The sequence below is a fragment of the Acomys minous genome (genome assembly GCF_964271855.1).
Source record: "Acomys minous genome assembly, chromosome: 16".
NCBI classification, from domain to species: domain Eukaryota; kingdom Metazoa; phylum Chordata; class Mammalia; order Rodentia; family Muridae; genus Acomys; species Acomys minous.
Genome location: NC_140498.1, coordinates 13,731,284 through 13,748,611, shown reverse-complemented (window position 1 = coordinate 13,748,611; position 17,328 = coordinate 13,731,284). Strand labels below are relative to the sequence as shown.

General features: G+C 46.3%; 1 protein-coding gene across 4 annotated transcripts in view; it reads left to right on the top strand.

Annotated features, from left to right (window-relative positions):
• The window catches only part of LARP1 (La ribonucleoprotein 1, translational regulator), a 50,746-nt gene that overhangs the window by 27,088 nt on the left and 6,330 nt on the right, over positions 1–17,328 (top strand). For 2 of the 4 annotated variants that reach the window (XM_084761152.1, XM_084761155.1), the window contains exons 2-16: positions 460–521; positions 735–800; positions 1,592–1,766; positions 2,942–3,070; positions 3,148–3,354; positions 3,453–3,612; positions 4,582–4,726; positions 10,416–10,590; positions 10,701–10,870; positions 12,458–12,850; positions 13,580–13,703; positions 13,800–14,005; positions 14,423–14,529; positions 15,257–15,408; positions 16,122–16,266. In XM_084761152.1, the coding sequence (XP_084617278.1) occupies positions 460–521; positions 735–800; positions 1,592–1,766; positions 2,942–3,070; positions 3,148–3,354; positions 3,453–3,612; positions 4,582–4,726; positions 10,416–10,590; positions 10,701–10,870; positions 12,458–12,850; positions 13,580–13,703; positions 13,800–14,005; positions 14,423–14,529; positions 15,257–15,408; positions 16,122–16,266 (2,416 nt within the window). Of the gene's footprint in view, positions 1–459; positions 522–734; positions 801–1,591; positions 1,767–2,941; positions 3,071–3,147; positions 3,355–3,452; positions 3,613–4,581; positions 4,727–10,415; positions 10,591–10,700; positions 10,871–12,457; positions 12,851–13,579; positions 13,704–13,799; positions 14,006–14,422; positions 14,530–15,256; positions 15,409–16,121; positions 16,267–16,613; positions 17,097–17,328 lie in introns of those variants that run through there. The other 2 variants (XM_084761154.1, XM_084761153.1) reach the window with 2 other exon arrangements.

The window sequence follows — 17,328 nt, the reverse complement described above, 5'->3', positions numbered from 1 at the left end:
AGTCTCAATTGGCATCTCTTAACAAAACAAAACAAAAAAACAGACCTGGGGCTGGAGAGATGGCTCAGAGGTTAAGAACACTGACTGCTCCTCCAGAGGTCCTGAGTTCAATTACCAGCAACCACATGGTGGCTCCCAACCAGCTATAATGAGATGTGGTGCCCTCTTCTGGCGTGCAGGTGTACATTCAGGCAGAGCACTGTATACATAATAAATACATCTTAAAAAAATACAGACTTAGACTCTGTAAGGGCTTTTCTGCCTCACTCAAGAGTTGGGGGCCTGGGTCAGCATGTATTGTTGCCCTCTCTGCTGTGGTTCCTCTGAGAACCTTTGGGGGCATGGTGGGATAGGCATGGCACGATGGGCATGGCGCGATGGGCATGGCGCAGTGGGCATGGCGGCATAGGCATGGTAGTGAGTTGCCTGAACAGCTGTTTCTCTCTCCTTGTTCCACAGAACCTTCTGCTCCAGCCAAGGTGGTGAGAGCAGCTGCTCCTAAACAGCGTAAGGGCAGCAAGGTAAGAAGTAGGGGCTAGCTAGTGACTCCTGAGGGTGATTCTTTTCTTGTTCTCGTAAGTACCTCAGGCCCCTCTCTCTAAAGAGTATGAAAGCCCATTCTGGGTGCTAGTGCATGGTATTTGCATGTACAAACTGATGTGGACCCAATCTCAAAGAAGCTAAAGCTTAAGTGTGGAGTGAAATGACAGGCCTTCATAGACTATGCCTTGCAGGTTGGTGACTTTGGAGATGCAATCAACTGGCCTACACCTGGAGAGATAGCCCACAAGAGCGTCCAGGTGAGTGTGGGGAGGGACTGGCAGGTTCAGGTACAGTTTCTACAAACTCAGTTGGTTTTTGTCCAAGAGCTATAAGCTAAACCTTTCGGTGAGGTTTGGCAGGACACAAGAGTGTGCTTCTGTAGTCCCAGCTACTCGAAGGAAGGATGACTACTCAGTCGAAGACTTCAAGGCCAGCCTGTATAACATAGAACACCAACCCTTTTCCAATCTGAACAAATAATGAGCCTTTGCCTGGTTTCAGAGTTGCCCACCCAGCAATGTTCATTTCCTCTTTGCCTTCCAGAAATCTGATTCCCAGAGTTAGTAGCTCTTGGTGGCTCAATGGGTTAGGCTGTAGTTTTCCAAAGCCCATATTTCTCCATTACTGTGCCAAGTTTTTCTATGAATGATTGAGAAGAGGTATCAGGTGAAGCATTGGCTCCAGTTTGGATAAGTGTAATTAGCTCAGTAGACTCTTAACAGAAACAGAAGAGACTCTTGGTTGGTCCTGTTCTTCTCAGCACTTTTGTTGTGAGCTAATGACCACCTCAGTGGATAATGCCATTACTATACAGACAGGCCATGGTCAGTATTTCTTCTACCCCATGGATTTTGGTAAACTAGAGAAATGAGTTGTTCTTTCTACTTCATAGCCAGTGTGGCCTTTCCTAGAAGTAAAAATGTCTCAGTATGAAGGTTAGGCCTTAGGATAGATCAGTGCAGCCTGCCCTCACACCTTCCCAGGGACCATGTGTTCTTTCTCCAGCCCAGAGGCTCTAATATGTACTCTCTCCACTTGTCTATTGCAGCCACAGTCACACAAGCCTCAGCCCGCCCGTAAGCTGCCACCCAAGAAGGATATGAAAGAGCAAGAGAAAGGAGATGGAAGTGATAGTAAGGAGAGCCCCAAAACAAAGTCAGACGAATCAGGGGAGGAAAAAAATGGGGATGAGGACTGTCAGCGAGGCGGGCAGAAGAAGAAAGGTAAGTGGCCTGGGCAGGACCTGGGAGGTGTGCTTTGTAGAACTCCCCCGTTTGGTTTTTCATGACAAGATTCTTTTGTGTGTAGCCTTGGCTGTCCTGAACTCACTTTGTAGACCAGGCTAGCCTCAGACTCACAGAGATCCACCTGCCTCAACCTCCCCGAGTGCTGGGATTATAGGCGAGCAGCCGGCTTCAGAACTTTTAAAGGATAGAATTTTGGCGGCTGTTGGAGGGTCTTGAGGCCACAAGGTGGCTGACTGCTTGGGACAGTTGTGTTCTCAACTTTAGTACATATCCTCCTAAACAGGCTTTTACATTACTCTGAGTTTCTAACATCTGATGAAATGATACTGGCTTGGCTGCTTTCCCTCATAGACCCAATTGGTGTCTGCAGGCCAGGCTTAAGGTGACAACTCATGTTTTTTTTTTTTTTTTAACTTTTCTTTTCCAAGACAGGGTTTCTCTGTGTAGCCTAGTCTGTCCTGGGCTCTGCTTTGTAGACCAGGTTGGCCTCGAACTCATAGAGATCCACCTGCCTCTGCCTCCCAGGTGCTGGGATTAAAGGCGTGTACCACCATGCCGGGCAGGGTGGCAACGCTTAACTTACTTAGCCCTGCAGTCTCTCTCCATCCAAGATGGCTCCCTGATTCCTGCTCACCCCACCTAGAGTTGGTCCCACATAGTCCTCTCAGGCAGTGATGTGGCACATATGTGAAAGGAGCCTGGAAAGTTAGTTTTTATTCAGGGCAGCTAGGTGTTTGTCTCCAGAAAGTGAGAATGGCTCTTGGAACGAGGGAACCACTGGCCTCCTTATTTAAGAGATTAAAACTTGAGTGTGGTGGTACATGCCTTTAATCCCAGCACTTGGGAGGCAGAGGCAGGGGGATGGATCGATGTGAGCTCGGGGCCAGCCTAATCTACAAAGTCAGTCCACGATAGCCAATGCTACACAAAGAAACTCTGTCTCAAGAAATCAGAGAGAGAGGGTGCGGGGGGAGGGGGGAGAAGAAGAGAGGAGAGATTGATTTAAAAAAAGAAAATAGAGGCCCAGTGTTTAGAAAGAATGTGCCTGTAGCTACCAGATGGATAGTTGGGCCAAAGTTTTGGGAGAAGGAAAAAGCCATGTCTGAGAAGGGCCTGACGTGCCTCTCTGACATGCCCGTGCTGTCCCTCAGGGAACAAACACAAGTGGGTTCCGTTGCAAATAGACATGAAGCCTGAAGTACCTAGAGAGAAATTGGCCTCACGCCCCACTCGCCCGCAGGAGCCAAGACACACACCTGTTAGCCGAGGGGAGATCAAAGGTACGCACTGCCTGCTATGGAGGGTCTGGGTGAGGAGGATACGCTCAGGATTTACCTTGTGCTCCTTCTCACCATAGGATCTGAACCTGCCACCTATATGCCGGTACCTGTGGCCCCACCCACCCCAGCCTGGCAACCAGAGACCAAACCGGAGCCTGCCTGGCACGACCAGGATGAGACATCGAGTGTGAAGAGTGATGGGGCTGGTGGGGCGCGGGCTTCCTTCCGTGGCCGTGGACGGGGGCGTGGTCGTGGACGGGGCCGTGGACGGGGTGGCACTCGAAGTACGTGAGGCCCCTTTGGGCTCCGGGAAGTCCAAGGGATTGCGGCAGGGGTAGTAGGCATGGATATTCTCTCTAACAATTGTCCATTCCTCCTGTAGCACACTTTGACTACCAGTTTGGTTACCGAAAGTTTGATGGTACAGAGGGACCCCGCACCCCCAAGTACATGAATATCACTTACTACTTTGACAATGTCAGCAGTACTGAGATTTACAGTGTGGACCAGGAGCTGCTCAAGGATTATATCAAGCGCCAGATGTGAGTATGCAGGCTTTTCTGGGGCCATGCTAGAATGGGGCCCAGAACAGGATCTAATGAGCAACAGTTGTAGTAGTACTGTTAAGGCTGTGAAACAGCAGGCCAGTTATTGATCCTAAGTCATAGCTAGTAACAAAGCACAGGATTAAAACGGTTTCTGTCTGGCTATAATACTTTACTTTCACTATACTAAGGTGCTGGCTCACAGACCAGAGGAGAACGCATATAAGGGAGCAGGTAGTGTGGTTAGAGGGTTAGTGTTTAGGAGCAGAATAGTATTGGAACGACTTTCAAAGGAGGATTAGTTTGTTGGGCTCACCTGGGATAGTTGAAAGGCAGAAAGGGTGATTTGACTCAAAGTAACAGCATATCATTTCTTTTCAGCATTTAAGCCAGTGGCTCTCAACCTTCCTAGTGCCGCCACCCTTTAATAACGTTTCTCATGTTGTGGTGACCCCCCCAAGCATAAAATTGTTTTTGTTGCTACATTATAACTGTAGTTTTGCTATTGTTATGAATTGCAATGTAGATATTTATGTTTTCCAGTGGTCTTAGGTGACCCCTATGAAAGGGGGACACACACACACACACACACACACACACACACACACACACACACACACACACACACACACACACACACACACACACACACACACACACACACACACACACACACACACACACACACACACACACACACACACACACACACACACACACACACCAGGAAGTCACAACCTACATGTTCAGAAATACTGCCTTTGAAAAGACCAGAGATGTAGGATTGCTGGGGTGGATAGGGAGCAAGGAAGGCCCATAGCCCGTTGCCAAGGACCATCTTAGTTGGGTATAGGTCCTTGGGGTCAGGAGTTCTTAAAGCGTCGGTGGGCAGAAGATAGGCAAGTGACAAACAGACCAACTTAGGGGAAGTTTGAGTCTGAGTGTGGTTTTTTTCTCTCCACTTAGTGAATACTACTTCAGTGTGGACAATTTAGAGCGAGACTTCTTCCTGAGACGGAAAATGGATGCTGATGGCTTTCTTCCCATCACCCTTATTGCTTCCTTTCACCGTGTACAGGCCCTAACCACTGACATTTCACTCATCTTTGCGGTATGTCTCCTCCTGGGGGTGATGGTGGGAAAATAAGTTCTCCAGCTGTGAGTCCTGAGTTGGTAGCTAAACCTGGAGAATTCCCCCACTAACTGCTTCTGTTGAGTCCCAAGGTGCCGCTGTGGTACAGTGAGTGCTGCACCAGCCTCAGCAAGAGTCAGCTACAGCCAGTCTTTTCCTGTGTACCCTTCATTCCATCTGCGTTTGCTCATACCTTGTAGGTCTTTCTAGAAAATCTAGCATTTCAGCAGCCACAGTGTCAATATCACACCTACAGACAGCAACAGTTCTTTAATACTGTCAGATATCCAGCTTCAGATTTTCCCCAGTTGCTGCCAAATATTGTTAAAAAATGGTTTGTAAAGATCAAGAGTCCAGATCAGATCTGTGTGTTGTCTTGTGACCTTCTAACATTTTAATCTTCCTTGCTATTTATTTGTTGAGTAAACTAGGTCAGGTATCTTATACCAGATAGCATGTCTTGTGTGACATATGCTCATTTCCTCTAGCCTTGATTTGAGTAACTTGGTGTCTAAAGGCATAATGAGATTCAGGGCTTTGTAAATGGCTAATGTCTTCTTTTGGGTGGCATGTTACATTCTACCTCCTGATATAAAAACTGCTGCTGTTATTACAGGGATGATTTCCTTGGGTGGTTTCCTTGGGTTAGTGGTTCTCTAATCCTTTCAGTCAATCTTTGCTTAATTAGTTTGGAAATACTTGCTTCTCACTTGTTCAGTTCCCAAGAAGTAGAATAGAAAGCACCTGTCTATGGGCTTGACCATCTTCAGTCTGCGAGCAGAGTGAGTGGTTCCCCGTATCCTTCAAAGGCAGGACTTGAAGACCTTTTCTTTAGCATTGTATGTTATAGGCAATGTAAATTATCCTATATTTTCTCAGTTCATTGTGGGATCAAACTTCCTTTTTGATCAGTAAGGCCATACTGCATTGTGCTCCAAGTGGGCTATTTTTAAAGCAAAAGTAATTTCTCTTCAGAAGAACTGGACTTTAGATACCTTGTGTGGTCATAGGGTTGCTGTTGCTACTTGGTTGGTCATTGTTTCTAGGTTAAGTAAAGTAAAATAGGCGATAATTTTCTTTTTTCCTTTTTAGAGACAAAGTCTCACTATGTAGCACTTAGTTGTCCTGGAACTTGCTGTGTAGACAGAGGCTGGTCTGGAACTCTTAGAAACCTGTCTGTCTCTGCCTCCCAAATGCTGGATTAAAGGTGTGTGCCACCGTGCCCAGCTCTCTTTCTTTTTTTTTTAAATTCCATGTCCCAAATTGCCAATTAATTTATTTTAATCCGCAGTGTGTACATATTGCTCCTGTAATTATGACTCATTCACTAGTACTATAGACTGGGCAGATTAATGTCATGCCAAGTCATAAAAATATATTTTGTGATACTATGTCTTTAACTTGATATGTATTAGTTTCATTTTCCACTCAAACTTTGAGGATTATATCAGTCTCATAATTCTCGATTTTTAAGAAATTTAAGTAGAAAAACACATGGTTTCAATGTTTTTACGTAAGTATTGTGATTGTCTTTTTTTTTTTTTTAAACCTCTTCTGCATTCACCTCTGATAGTCTGTAACCTTACTTGTATTATTGCTTGATTGGGTTGTTTGAGACGGGGTTTCTCTGTGTAGCTCTGGCTGTCCTGAAATTAACTTTGTAGACCAAGCTAGTCTCCTACTTAGACTCACCTGCCTCTGCCTTCCAATCCCTGGGTGTGCACCGTCATGCCTGGCCATATTTTTTCTCTTTTAAGATATCTTTTGAATTATGTGTATGTGTGTAAGTTTATATAGGAGAATACAGGTGCCAGAAGAGGAAATCAGATCCCCTACAGTTACAGGGGGGTCACGAACTGACCAGTATAGTACTGGAAACTGAATTGTAGCTTTCTACAAGAAAGACACACACACAACCTATGAGAGACCCATTTTCTGAGTTCTTGGGATTGGAGGAAAGCCAGAGATGGCTGTTCATGCTTGGTAATACCAGCACTTGGGATGCTGAGGGAATTCAAGGCAAGACTCACTTACATGAATTTAAAGCTAGACTGGGCTACATGAGACTATCATACCCATACCCCAGGCTCCTCTCACGCCCCCCCCCCCAACAAACAAACAATCCTCCCAAAACTAAACCTAAATAGCATTTAAAAAACAAAACAAAACAATGCAGCACGTTCTGATCATGTCTAAAGTAGTAAGTTTTCTTTATTTATTCAGATTACAACTCAATTGTTCTCCCATCACTTGTATCCTCCTGTTCCTCCTTCCCTCCCACCCCCACTCTATTGCCCTCCCCTAGGTCCATGATTGAGGGGGATCTCCTCCCCTACTTTATGGTCACAGGATATCAAGTCTCATCTTGGTAGCTTGCCTATTCTTTCTTTGAGTGCCACCAGGGCTTCCCAGCAAGGGGAAGTCATCAAATATGGGGCACCAGAGTTCATGTCAGAGTTAGTCCCTGCTCTCCCCATAAATGCAGAGAATATCTTGTCTGTTGGCTAGATCAGAGTAGGTGTTTACCATTTGTATTGTCCTTGGTTAGTGCAATAGTTTGTTTTTTGTTTTTTAAATTTATTTTTATGTGCATTGGTGTTATGCCTGCATGTATGTAAAATAGTTCTAAAACTTACTGAATTTTAATTAAAATGTGTGTGTGTATACATACATACATACATACATACATACATACATACATACATACATACATATATATATATATAGTTGCTGTTGGGTCACAGAGTTTTGGGGTTTTTGCTTGTTGGTTTGTTTTTGTTTTTTTTCCGAGACAGGATTTTTCTGTGTATCCTTGACTGTCCTAGACTTGCTTTGTAGACCAGGCTGGCCTCGAACTCACAGAGCCTGCCTCTGCCTCCCAAGTGCTGGGATTAAAGGCGAGCCACTGTGGGCCCTTGTCTGCAGGCGGAGGAGACTCTCCTTCCCGGTAAGCAGACATAGGTGATCAGACCCAAATGTATTAAAAAAGATAGTTCCTGCCGACCCTAACCCACACAAAAGGTGTCAAAAACTGGCTGTTTGAAGAAAAACATGTCAAAGGCGCCCTGGAGACAACACCCCACCGCCACCCCAAGTGACCTGGGATTGTCTCCAAAGGTTTGGCACACACTCCCCATTTCTCCCCTGTAGCTCTCTGTCCTTGTCTTTCTTTTATCTTTAAGCTTAGTGAATTAAAATCTAGTGCTTTGACTCTTGACTGTTTTTATTTTAATCAAGTGCAGTCTGGCCGCACTTTCACAAGCCATAGGCAGATTTTTATTGTCTCTACCCAGCTGTGCACAGCCGTCAGCACTCCCTTCCTGCCCAGAAGGCCTTCTTTAGCTAGCCTCCAAAAAGCTGAAGAAAACTCTGTGACCGGATTCTCAGCTAAGCCTCCCAGAGAAAGGAACCCACACGCCAGCGCAGTTTTTGTTTTGAGGCAGAGTTTCTCTTATGTAGCCTTGGCTGTCTCGGAACTTGCTATGTAGACTAAGCTGGCCCTGAGCACAGAGATATCCATGTCTCTCTGCCTTCTGAATGCTGGGATTATAGGTGTGGACCACTTCTGGCTTTTTTTTTTTTTTTTTAAGATTTTTTTTTTCTGTGTAGCTCTGGCTGTCCTGGAACTCACCCTGCCTACTAAATGTTGGTGTTATAGGTGTATGCCAATACCACCCATTAACACAGATAAAATCTTTCTGTGTGCTTGTTTGGTGTTTTGTTTTGCTTTGTTTTTTGGTTTTTTGGGTTTTTTTGGACAGGGTTTCTCTGTCATCTTGGCTGTCTTGGACTCCCTTTGTAGATTAGGCTGGCCTTGAACTCACAGAGTCGCGCCTCCCTCTGCCTCCCCAGTGCTGGGATTAAAGGCATGTGCCACTATGCCTGGCAGATACATCATTTTCCTTTCTTTTTTAAGACTTATTTATTTATTTTGTATACAGTGTTCTGCCTGCATGTACACCTGTATGCCAGAAGAGGACATTAGATCACATTATAGATGGTTGTGAGCCACCATGTGGTTGCTGGGAATTGAACTCAGGATTCTGGAAGAGCAGACAGTGCTCTTAACTGCTGACCTATCTCTCCAGCCTCCCAGATAAATTCTTTCTAATTGTCCATAGGCTCTTTTCCTTGGTAAATGGCGATGTGCCACACACATATTTTCCACTTCTGTTTCATTTTATGTATCTGGGAGCTACTACAAAGTAATGTAAACAGAAGCTATCCCCCACTCCCACCCCTTTGTTTGTTTGTTGTTGTTTTTGTTTTTTTCGAGACAGGGTTTCTCTGTGTAGCCCTGGTTGTCCTAGACTAGACTCACTTTGTAGACCAGGCTGGCCTCGAACTCATAGCAATCTGCCTGCCTCTGCCTGGGATTAAAGGCGTGTGCCACCATGCCTGGCTCCCATTTTTATTTTAAGTTGCACAGTACACCATCCATGGTATTTTAACCATTAGATAAAACCATGGCTATTTCCAGTCCCTTAGAAGTAAGTGGGTGTGGGTGTGGATGTTTGTGTCTGCGTGTGTCTGTGAACTATGTGCAGGTAGTGCCTGAAGAGGCCAGAAGAGGGCAGTGAATTCCTCCTGGGACTAGATTTATAGATGCTGTGTGCAGCCATGTGGGTTCTGTAAACAGACCCTGGATCTTCTGGAAGAGCAGCCAGTGTGTGCTCCTAACTGCTTCCAGTTTTTACTAATATACAACAGCATATGTCTAAACAGATGGTCTTGTGTATTTAGCTTTCTATCTTTGGAATAAAAATTTAGAAGTAGGGTGGCTGATCCAGAGGTGAAACCATGAAACCCTTTAGGTCTGAATCCTGTACTCCCACCTGCAGTATCAATTCTTCTTCCCTTGATCATAAAAACAGTGTTACCACTTGCTGAACTTTAATCCCAGCCCTTGGGAGTCAGAGGCAGGCAGATCTCTGTGAGTTCGAGGCCAATCTGGTCTACACAGTGAGTCCAGGACAGCCAAGGCTACACAGAGAAACCCTGTCTCGGAACACACACACACACACACACACCTTCTCTCTTATATCCAGAGATAAGAATCCATAATAATTTAGCTGTGACTTTTTTTTTTTAAGATTTATTTATATAGTCTTCTACTTGTATGTACCTCTGCACACCAGAAGAGGGCACCAGATCTCATTATAGATGATTGTGAGCCACCATGTGGTTGCTGGGAATTGAACTCAGGACCTCTGGAAGAGCAGTCAGTGCTGTTAACCTCTGAGCGATCTCTCCAGTGCCCTTAACTGTGACTCTTAACAACAGTGGTATTACATAAATCTATATGTTTCCTTAAATTCAAATAAAAAGGGCTGGTATTCTCCCTGGCCTATACCATGTACTGTCTTATGGTTTAAATTACCAACATGATGTCAGATGCTTTTCGGTTTACAGTCACTGTCACTGAATGGCCTTTTGCCTAAATCTTGGACATGTGGTCTTTGTGTGAGGGTTCCCTAGATTTTTGGAAGTTGACTTGCAGGCTTAACAAGTAATTTTGCACCTTTTATGTGCTTGTCAATCAGGGAAGATGTGATCAGATACTTACTACTACTGCTGGCCTGAACTTAGCAACTTAGGGACTTGATTGTGTTCATATCTTGGGCTGCCTTAAGTGGTCCTCTTCATTCCTTCCCCTCTGCCTCTGCAGGCTCTAAAGGACAGCAAAGTGGTAGAGATCGTTGAGGAGAAAGTCCGCAGGAGGGAAGAACCTGAAAAGTGGCCACTACCTGGTCCCCCAATAGTGGATTATTCACAAACCGATTTCTCTCAGCTTCTCAACTGCCCAGAGTTTGTTCCTCGCCAGCACTACCAGAAGGAGACAGGTAGGTGCCACAGTGGTGGCTGGATATCTTCCTATCCTCCAGTGGGCAGTCACCTCAGGACTGCCCCTGAGAGGACTAGGATGATGAGGCCTCGTTTATTCTCTCTTCAGAGTCGGCACCTGGCTCTCCCCGTGCAGTCACCCCAGTGCCAACCAAAACAGAGGAGGTCAGCAACCTGAAGACCCTTCCAAAGGGCCTGTCTGCCAGCCTCCCAGACCTGGATTCTGAGAGCTGGATTGAAGTGAAGAAAAGGCCTCGGCCCTCACCAGCACGCCCAAAGGTGGGTGTGACCTGCCTTTGTCCTGAGGGTCTTAAGCTGAAAACCCAGGTGGCTGTGGCTTTTCTGGTATAGGAATGCTGATGCAGCCTGTTTCAAGTCTTGGGGAACCTTTCTCAAGATACCCAACTCAGATCACATGTAGCTTTTCCACAGGATAAGGCCGTGCAGCTGTGGCCTAAGATTCTTGTTTTGTAGCTATTACTTTTTCGGGGGTGGGAAGGGGCATCTATACTTAACTTAGTCTTCTGTATGTGAACCACTCAGGCCCTGGAAAGGGATGTAAGTTTTCCTGTAGTGTTGGCTGGTGACTTTGGGAAGTTGGTAGTTATAGCAGAGTCTGTTTCGTCTCAAGATGAAGAAAGTCAAGCTGCCCTAGAAAGTTGAAAGCAGTGTGTGTGTTGACTTCGGACGGGGCCACTGCTGTTGAGGTTCTTTGCCCTTAGAGTAAAATTGCTGCCTCCTTTTCAGGCACTATATTCATTTCCTCTACACTTGTAGCCTCAGCTTCTTCTTCAGAGACCTTTGGTCTGGGCCTTGTAAAGTGGCCTCAGGGCTGACCTTGGGATTTGTGTTCTGTATAATTCTGTGCTTCTAAGTGTGTTTTGTCACTATAGCTGGCTCTCCCATCTCCTTTCCCTCCCCTGTCTGCTCATTCCCAGAATTTCTCACTGTTCTTAGCCTCAGCCAAGAGAAACGTTTGAGTGGATAAGTACCTTCAAAGGCCCAGGCAGGCAATTGCACAAGCTCTGGAGATACAGGAGCCAGAGTTAGCCCCATTCTTCCTGTATGGTCTATCTTCAACCTTAAAAGAAATGGCTTGCGTGTGGAACACCAGTTGGCCCATCAGAGAATTGCCTTTGGGATGAATACTGTGTGGAAGACATTCTTCTCCTGGTGTCAGACACATTCAGTCTTTGACCACTGAAATGTTCCGCCTTGCTTTTGCAACATGCTGTCTTTTTGCCTAACTCACTTTGCTCCTGCCTGTATCCTTTTAGTGGCTTGTTCTAGGAAGCTTTTCCTAACCATACCCAACTCTGGCTGCCTTAGCACCCTTCTTGTGTGCTCCTTGGACCTGTTTAGAGCCTTTGCTGAGCCACACTACAGATGGCTGCTGTGCTCATTCGGGCTTTCAAACATAGCCTGGTACTGTTGGGTGGGTACTCATTCGTCAAATCAGTGAATATCTGCTGTGGCTGGGACCCAGCCTAAAGTATTGAAGGTACTGAAGCAAGGCTGCTTGCCTTGGACTTCCTGCCTGCCAAGGTGTTAAGTAGACAGATGATGGGTGGTTTGGATGAACTGTACTTTGTGCCTGCTCCCAATAGCTAGTGTGTAGTCTGTGAAAGTAAATAGAAGTGGATTGTTTATGAATGACTGTGAGTGAAGGTACTAGACTTCTTTGTGATGTTTCTTCATGAAGCTGATTCTAGAGAATACACCTGTGATTTGCGTGTGTTGCCAGGGTTACAGTTGTGATATTTTGAACTGAGAGGCCAGAAAGACTCTTGAACAGCTAGGAAGCCTGGTCCAGGGAACTTGTGTTATTTCCAGGTCATTCCCCTTTGGTGTCTGTCCCTGTTTCAGAAGTCAGAGGAGCCCAGGTTCTCCCACTCAACCGCTCTGCCTCAGCACCTTCCTTCCCAGCCCCTGACGTCTAAAGATCAGGATGAGCAAGAAGAACTAGACTTCCTGTTTGATGAGGAAATGGAGCAGATGGATGGGCGGAAGAACACCTTCACTGCCTGGTCTGATGAGGACTCTGACTATGAAATCGATGACCGGGATGTCAACAAGATCCTCATTGTCACTCAAACACCACCTTACATGCGTCGGCACCCTGGGGGGGACCGCACAGGCAACCACACTTCTCGTGCCAAGATGAGTGCTGAGCTGGCCAAGGTCATTAATGATGGGCTCTTCTACTATGAGCAAGACCTATGGACTGAGAAGTTTGAGCCTGAGTATTCACAGATCAAGGTGAGGCTCAAGTATAGCTTTGAATGAGGGCCTGGGGTTCTTGTAACATGTGAAGAAGAGGAAGGCTGATGGCCATGTGACTCTGGTCAGGTACCTCTGTCTATTGCCTGTTGTCTTTGTATGAGGGGTGGTTGATTGAAACCTTGGCAAGAGGAAATGAATATTGTATACAGTGTAAACAGCATGTGGGGTGAAACTGTCCTATATAACTACTCATGTTTGATGTCATGCAGTTGGCCAGACTCTTATGGAAGATAAAATAAATATTGGACTATTATCTCTAGTCTTAAGTCAGACACATAAAAAAGTTTTAAAGAACCCTTCTTAGTGGGAATGGAGAAAAGGAAGATGTTTTTTGTCAGTTTTTGGAGTGGCTATGTTTAGTGCTGGGTGGTCCTGTGCAGCAGGCAGGTAGCTGTGTAGAGATGAAAGTGGTTGGCACTGTCCACACAGTCATAGGAAGAGATGGGCAGTCTGTAGCACGTGCCTTGGCAGCTGCTGCCCAACTGGTCCAGTGCCATGCCAGAGGAGAGGAGCATGGTCAGCACTGACCTCTTTGCGATCAGTGCCTTCATGCCGAGGTAGCTGGGCTGCGAGATGGTAGTAGAGACTAGAATCCCCTGTGTGGGCAGGAAGGGCTCTCCTCACCAGTTTCTTGCCAGGCTTTGTTCCTGAGCCAGCCGGAACATCTTGCTGACTAACAGCTTCCCCACTACCTCACATCTGCAGCAAGAAGTCGAGAACTTCAAGAAAGTGAATATGATTAGTCGGGAGCAATTTGACACTCTGACCCCTGAGCCCCCTGTGGATCCCAACCAGGAGGTTCCTCCTGGGCCACCTCGGTTCCAACAAGGTGAGGGGGTGGGCGCCTGAAGCCCAGTGTGTGGTAAGAGGCATTAGATCCCAGCCAGAGATTTCCCTGCATGTTGACCCCATTCTGCCTCTGCAGTTCCTACTGATGCCCTGGCCAACAAGCTGTTTGGTGCTCCTGAGCCCTCCACCATTGCCCGTTCTCTACCAACCACTGTCCCAGAGTCGCCAAACTACCGAAACGCCAGGACTCCCCGCACACCCCGGACTCCCCAGCTCAAAGACTCTAGTCAGACATCACGGTTTTACCCTGTGGTAAAAGAAGGACGGACTCTAGATGCCAAGGTGAGGTACTTTAGCTGAGTAGAGTCTTGCCTGCTTTACTACTGTGTGTGAGCCAACAGGTCGAAGATTCCCTCAGGCAGCATCCTTAGGTGAGAGCTCGTAAAATAGACTTGAGTATAGGCATGACCTATAGAGGGTGAAGGAGTGCAGGCCAGATGAGAGGCCTCAGGCACATCTTCCTGCTTTTCCACCTCACCTGTAAGATAATGGGAAATGCTTTCCTAATGCTTCTTATAAGTGTAGCTTAGAAGGATCGCCCTTGCCTAGCACACAAAGCCTTGTGTTCAGCCTCCAGTTGTACCAAAATAAGAAAATGCTTTTGTAAAATAAGATGTGCCACTTGCATACTAAGGACAGCCATGATGTACATCATGGCAGTAGATGTATAGTTAACAAGTTCTGGTTTCATCTTTACAGATGCCTCGAAAAAGAAAGACAAGACACAGCTCGAACCCCCCCCTGGAGAGTCATGTGGGCTGGGTGATGGATTCTCGGGAGCACAGGCCCAGGACTGCTTCTATTAGGTACTGTGACACATGGCAGTGAGGCTGTCTGTGGGGGCATGCAGTGCCCATGGCACTTACCAGCTAAACTAAACCATATAGTACTATAGGAAACTTAGCCTGAGACCTGGAAACTGGAAACTTCTTTGTGTTTTGTTCTTTTGTTTTTAGGAAGGGTCTAACCATACAGCCCTGGCCAGCTTAGTTCTGTAGACCAGGCTACCCTTGAGCTCACAGAGATCCACCTGCTCACAGAGATTCTGCCTCTTCGCTGCTGAGATTAAAGGCATGGGGCCATCGTGTCTGCCTGTCTTTCACATAGCTATACGGAACCCCATTTGAGTATATACTTGGACAGTGAAACTGAACTTCTTTCCAAACCTTTCTATTCCCTGCCTGGAAATGGGGAGATGACTGTGCTGCTAGGTAGACCTGTAGGACCGGGGGCCTTGGTGGTATAGCCTCACATCCACCAAGACTGGGCTCTGTCCTCAGCACCATAGTTCAGTGACTTAGCTATTCAGTGTAGGATGTACTTTTTAATTTTTATGTATTTATTTGCCAAATCTACTTTAAGGTTTGGGAGTCACCAATCAGTGTACTCAACTTCCCACAGAGAAGTCACTGTGCAGCGGGTAGCTGTTAGGGCAGTGCAGTGTAAGGCTGCACCTTGGCTGGTAGGTCAGAGAGACCACTTGCAGTGGGAAATATGTGACTGGCGTTGCCATCGTTCTTGTGGTTTCCACAGCTCCAGTCCTTCAGAGGGGACACCTGCAGTTGGCAGCTATGGCTGTACCCCTCAGTCACTGCCCAAGTTCCAGCACCCTTCCCACGAGCTGCTCAAGGAAAATGGCTTCACACAACATGTCTACCACAAGTATCGGAGGCGCTGCCTTAATGGTAAGTAAGTGCTGGCTCATTGATAAGCTAGGAAGTAAGCTGGCCATTGCTTAGGGGACCCAATTAAACGTCGCAGAGTATAAAGGCTGGGAGGGACAGGGCAGGCGTCAGTTGACTTTTTCTTGACCTTGGAATAAGAAATGGCATGGCATCGCAGAAAGAACAGCTGGAGGGAGGGGAGGGAGCTGGGAGTGGGCATTTGAAACCTCACCGCCCCAGTTATACCCCTTCTCCAGCAAGTCAGCACTTCCTAGTCGTTCCCCAGCAGGTCCACTAACTGGATACCCAAGTAATCAAGCATAGGAGTTTATTGGGGTTCTCATTCAAACCACCAGAGTCCCTAACCTGAACATGGGCCCCTGTTTTCTCCACATGCCCCCAACTTGCTTTCTTCTTACATAAGACCATCCTAATTGTACTTTGCCTTGTTTCTGATATGCATTATGCTTGTTCAGATCCTCTTTAGTTGGCTTATTGTCAAGTCATTCCATGGCACGCGTTTTGGGTGTGTGTGTGCTTAGTCAGAATCTACCTATTTGAGGCAGCATTAGGAAGGTTGAGAAATCACTGATCTAAGTAAAAGCAAGTGAGACTCACCTAAACAGATGGCTAGGTCAGAAGCCAGTGCTGCCTAGCAGCAAAGCCTGCAGGGTAGTTAGTAGTGAGTGAACAAAGGGCAGCCTTGCCTGACCTCCTCCTGTCTTTTCCATTAGAGCGGAAGCGCTTGGGCATTGGCCAGTCTCAGGAGATGAATACTCTCTTCCGCTTTTGGTCCTTCTTCCTCCGAGATCACTTTAATAAAAAGATGTATGAGGAGTTCAAGCAGCTGGCACTGGAGGATGCCAAAGAAGGCTACAGGTGAGTAGGTTGGGGGCTCTGTATGGCACTTGGGGACTGGTAGGGCCTCAGTGAGTCAGCTACCAGAGCTGAAGTTGGACATTTAAAGACAGGCAAGGCATTCACATACTCAGACTTCAGAGCTTAAAAGGTTATGTGGTATGTTTATGCAGAAAGATCCACTTTGCTCCTTGCTGTGCTTGTTTTGCCTTCATTCCTCCAGCAAATCTACCTACACGGGGCCAGGAGATACCTTAGCACATAGGGTAGGCCCTCGACTCCTGCCAAAAAGCAGAGAGAGTCATCTGCATAGCATTGTGAAACACAATGTTGTAAACACAGTCAACATCTGTTTTTCCCCCTTAAAGACCTCTGTATAGCCCTGGCTGTCCTGGAACTTGCTCTGTAGACCAAGCTGGCTTTGAACTCAGATCCACCTGCCACAGCCTAAGTGCTGGGATTAAAGGCCTGTGCCGCCACCACTTTATTCAGATGATGATGATGATGACGACAACAACAACAAATTATGATGATGGTGGTGGTGATGACGATACAGTACTCTGCCTGCATATACACCTGCAGGCCAGAAGAGGCATCAGATCACATTACAGATGGTTGTGAGCCACCATGTGGTTACTGGGAATTGAACTCAAGACCTCTGGAAGAGCAGTCAGTGCTCTTAGCCTCTGAGCCATCTCTCCAGCCCCTATTCAGTGAATTATTAAAAGTTATTTTAATAGTGCAAGCCTATTGGAACAGTTCCAGAATTTTTGAGGATTGTATTTTGTTTAACTGAGCCATCTCTCCTATGTATATGCTTTTATGTTAACATGTTGTACTTGCTAAAACTAGTTAATTTGTTGAGAAGTGATTTGTTTGTTGTGCCTGTTACTCTTAAGTCGGTGGTTCTCAACCTATGGATCTCAACTCCTTTGGGAGTTGTCTATCAGATAGTTATGATTCATAACAGCAACAAAAATAACTTCATGGTTGGAGGTCCTGAGTGCTGCTTTGAACAGTTTCATATGCCTGTAAAATGTGAGTGTTGTTTGTTTTTCGAGACAGGGTTTCTCTGTGTAGACT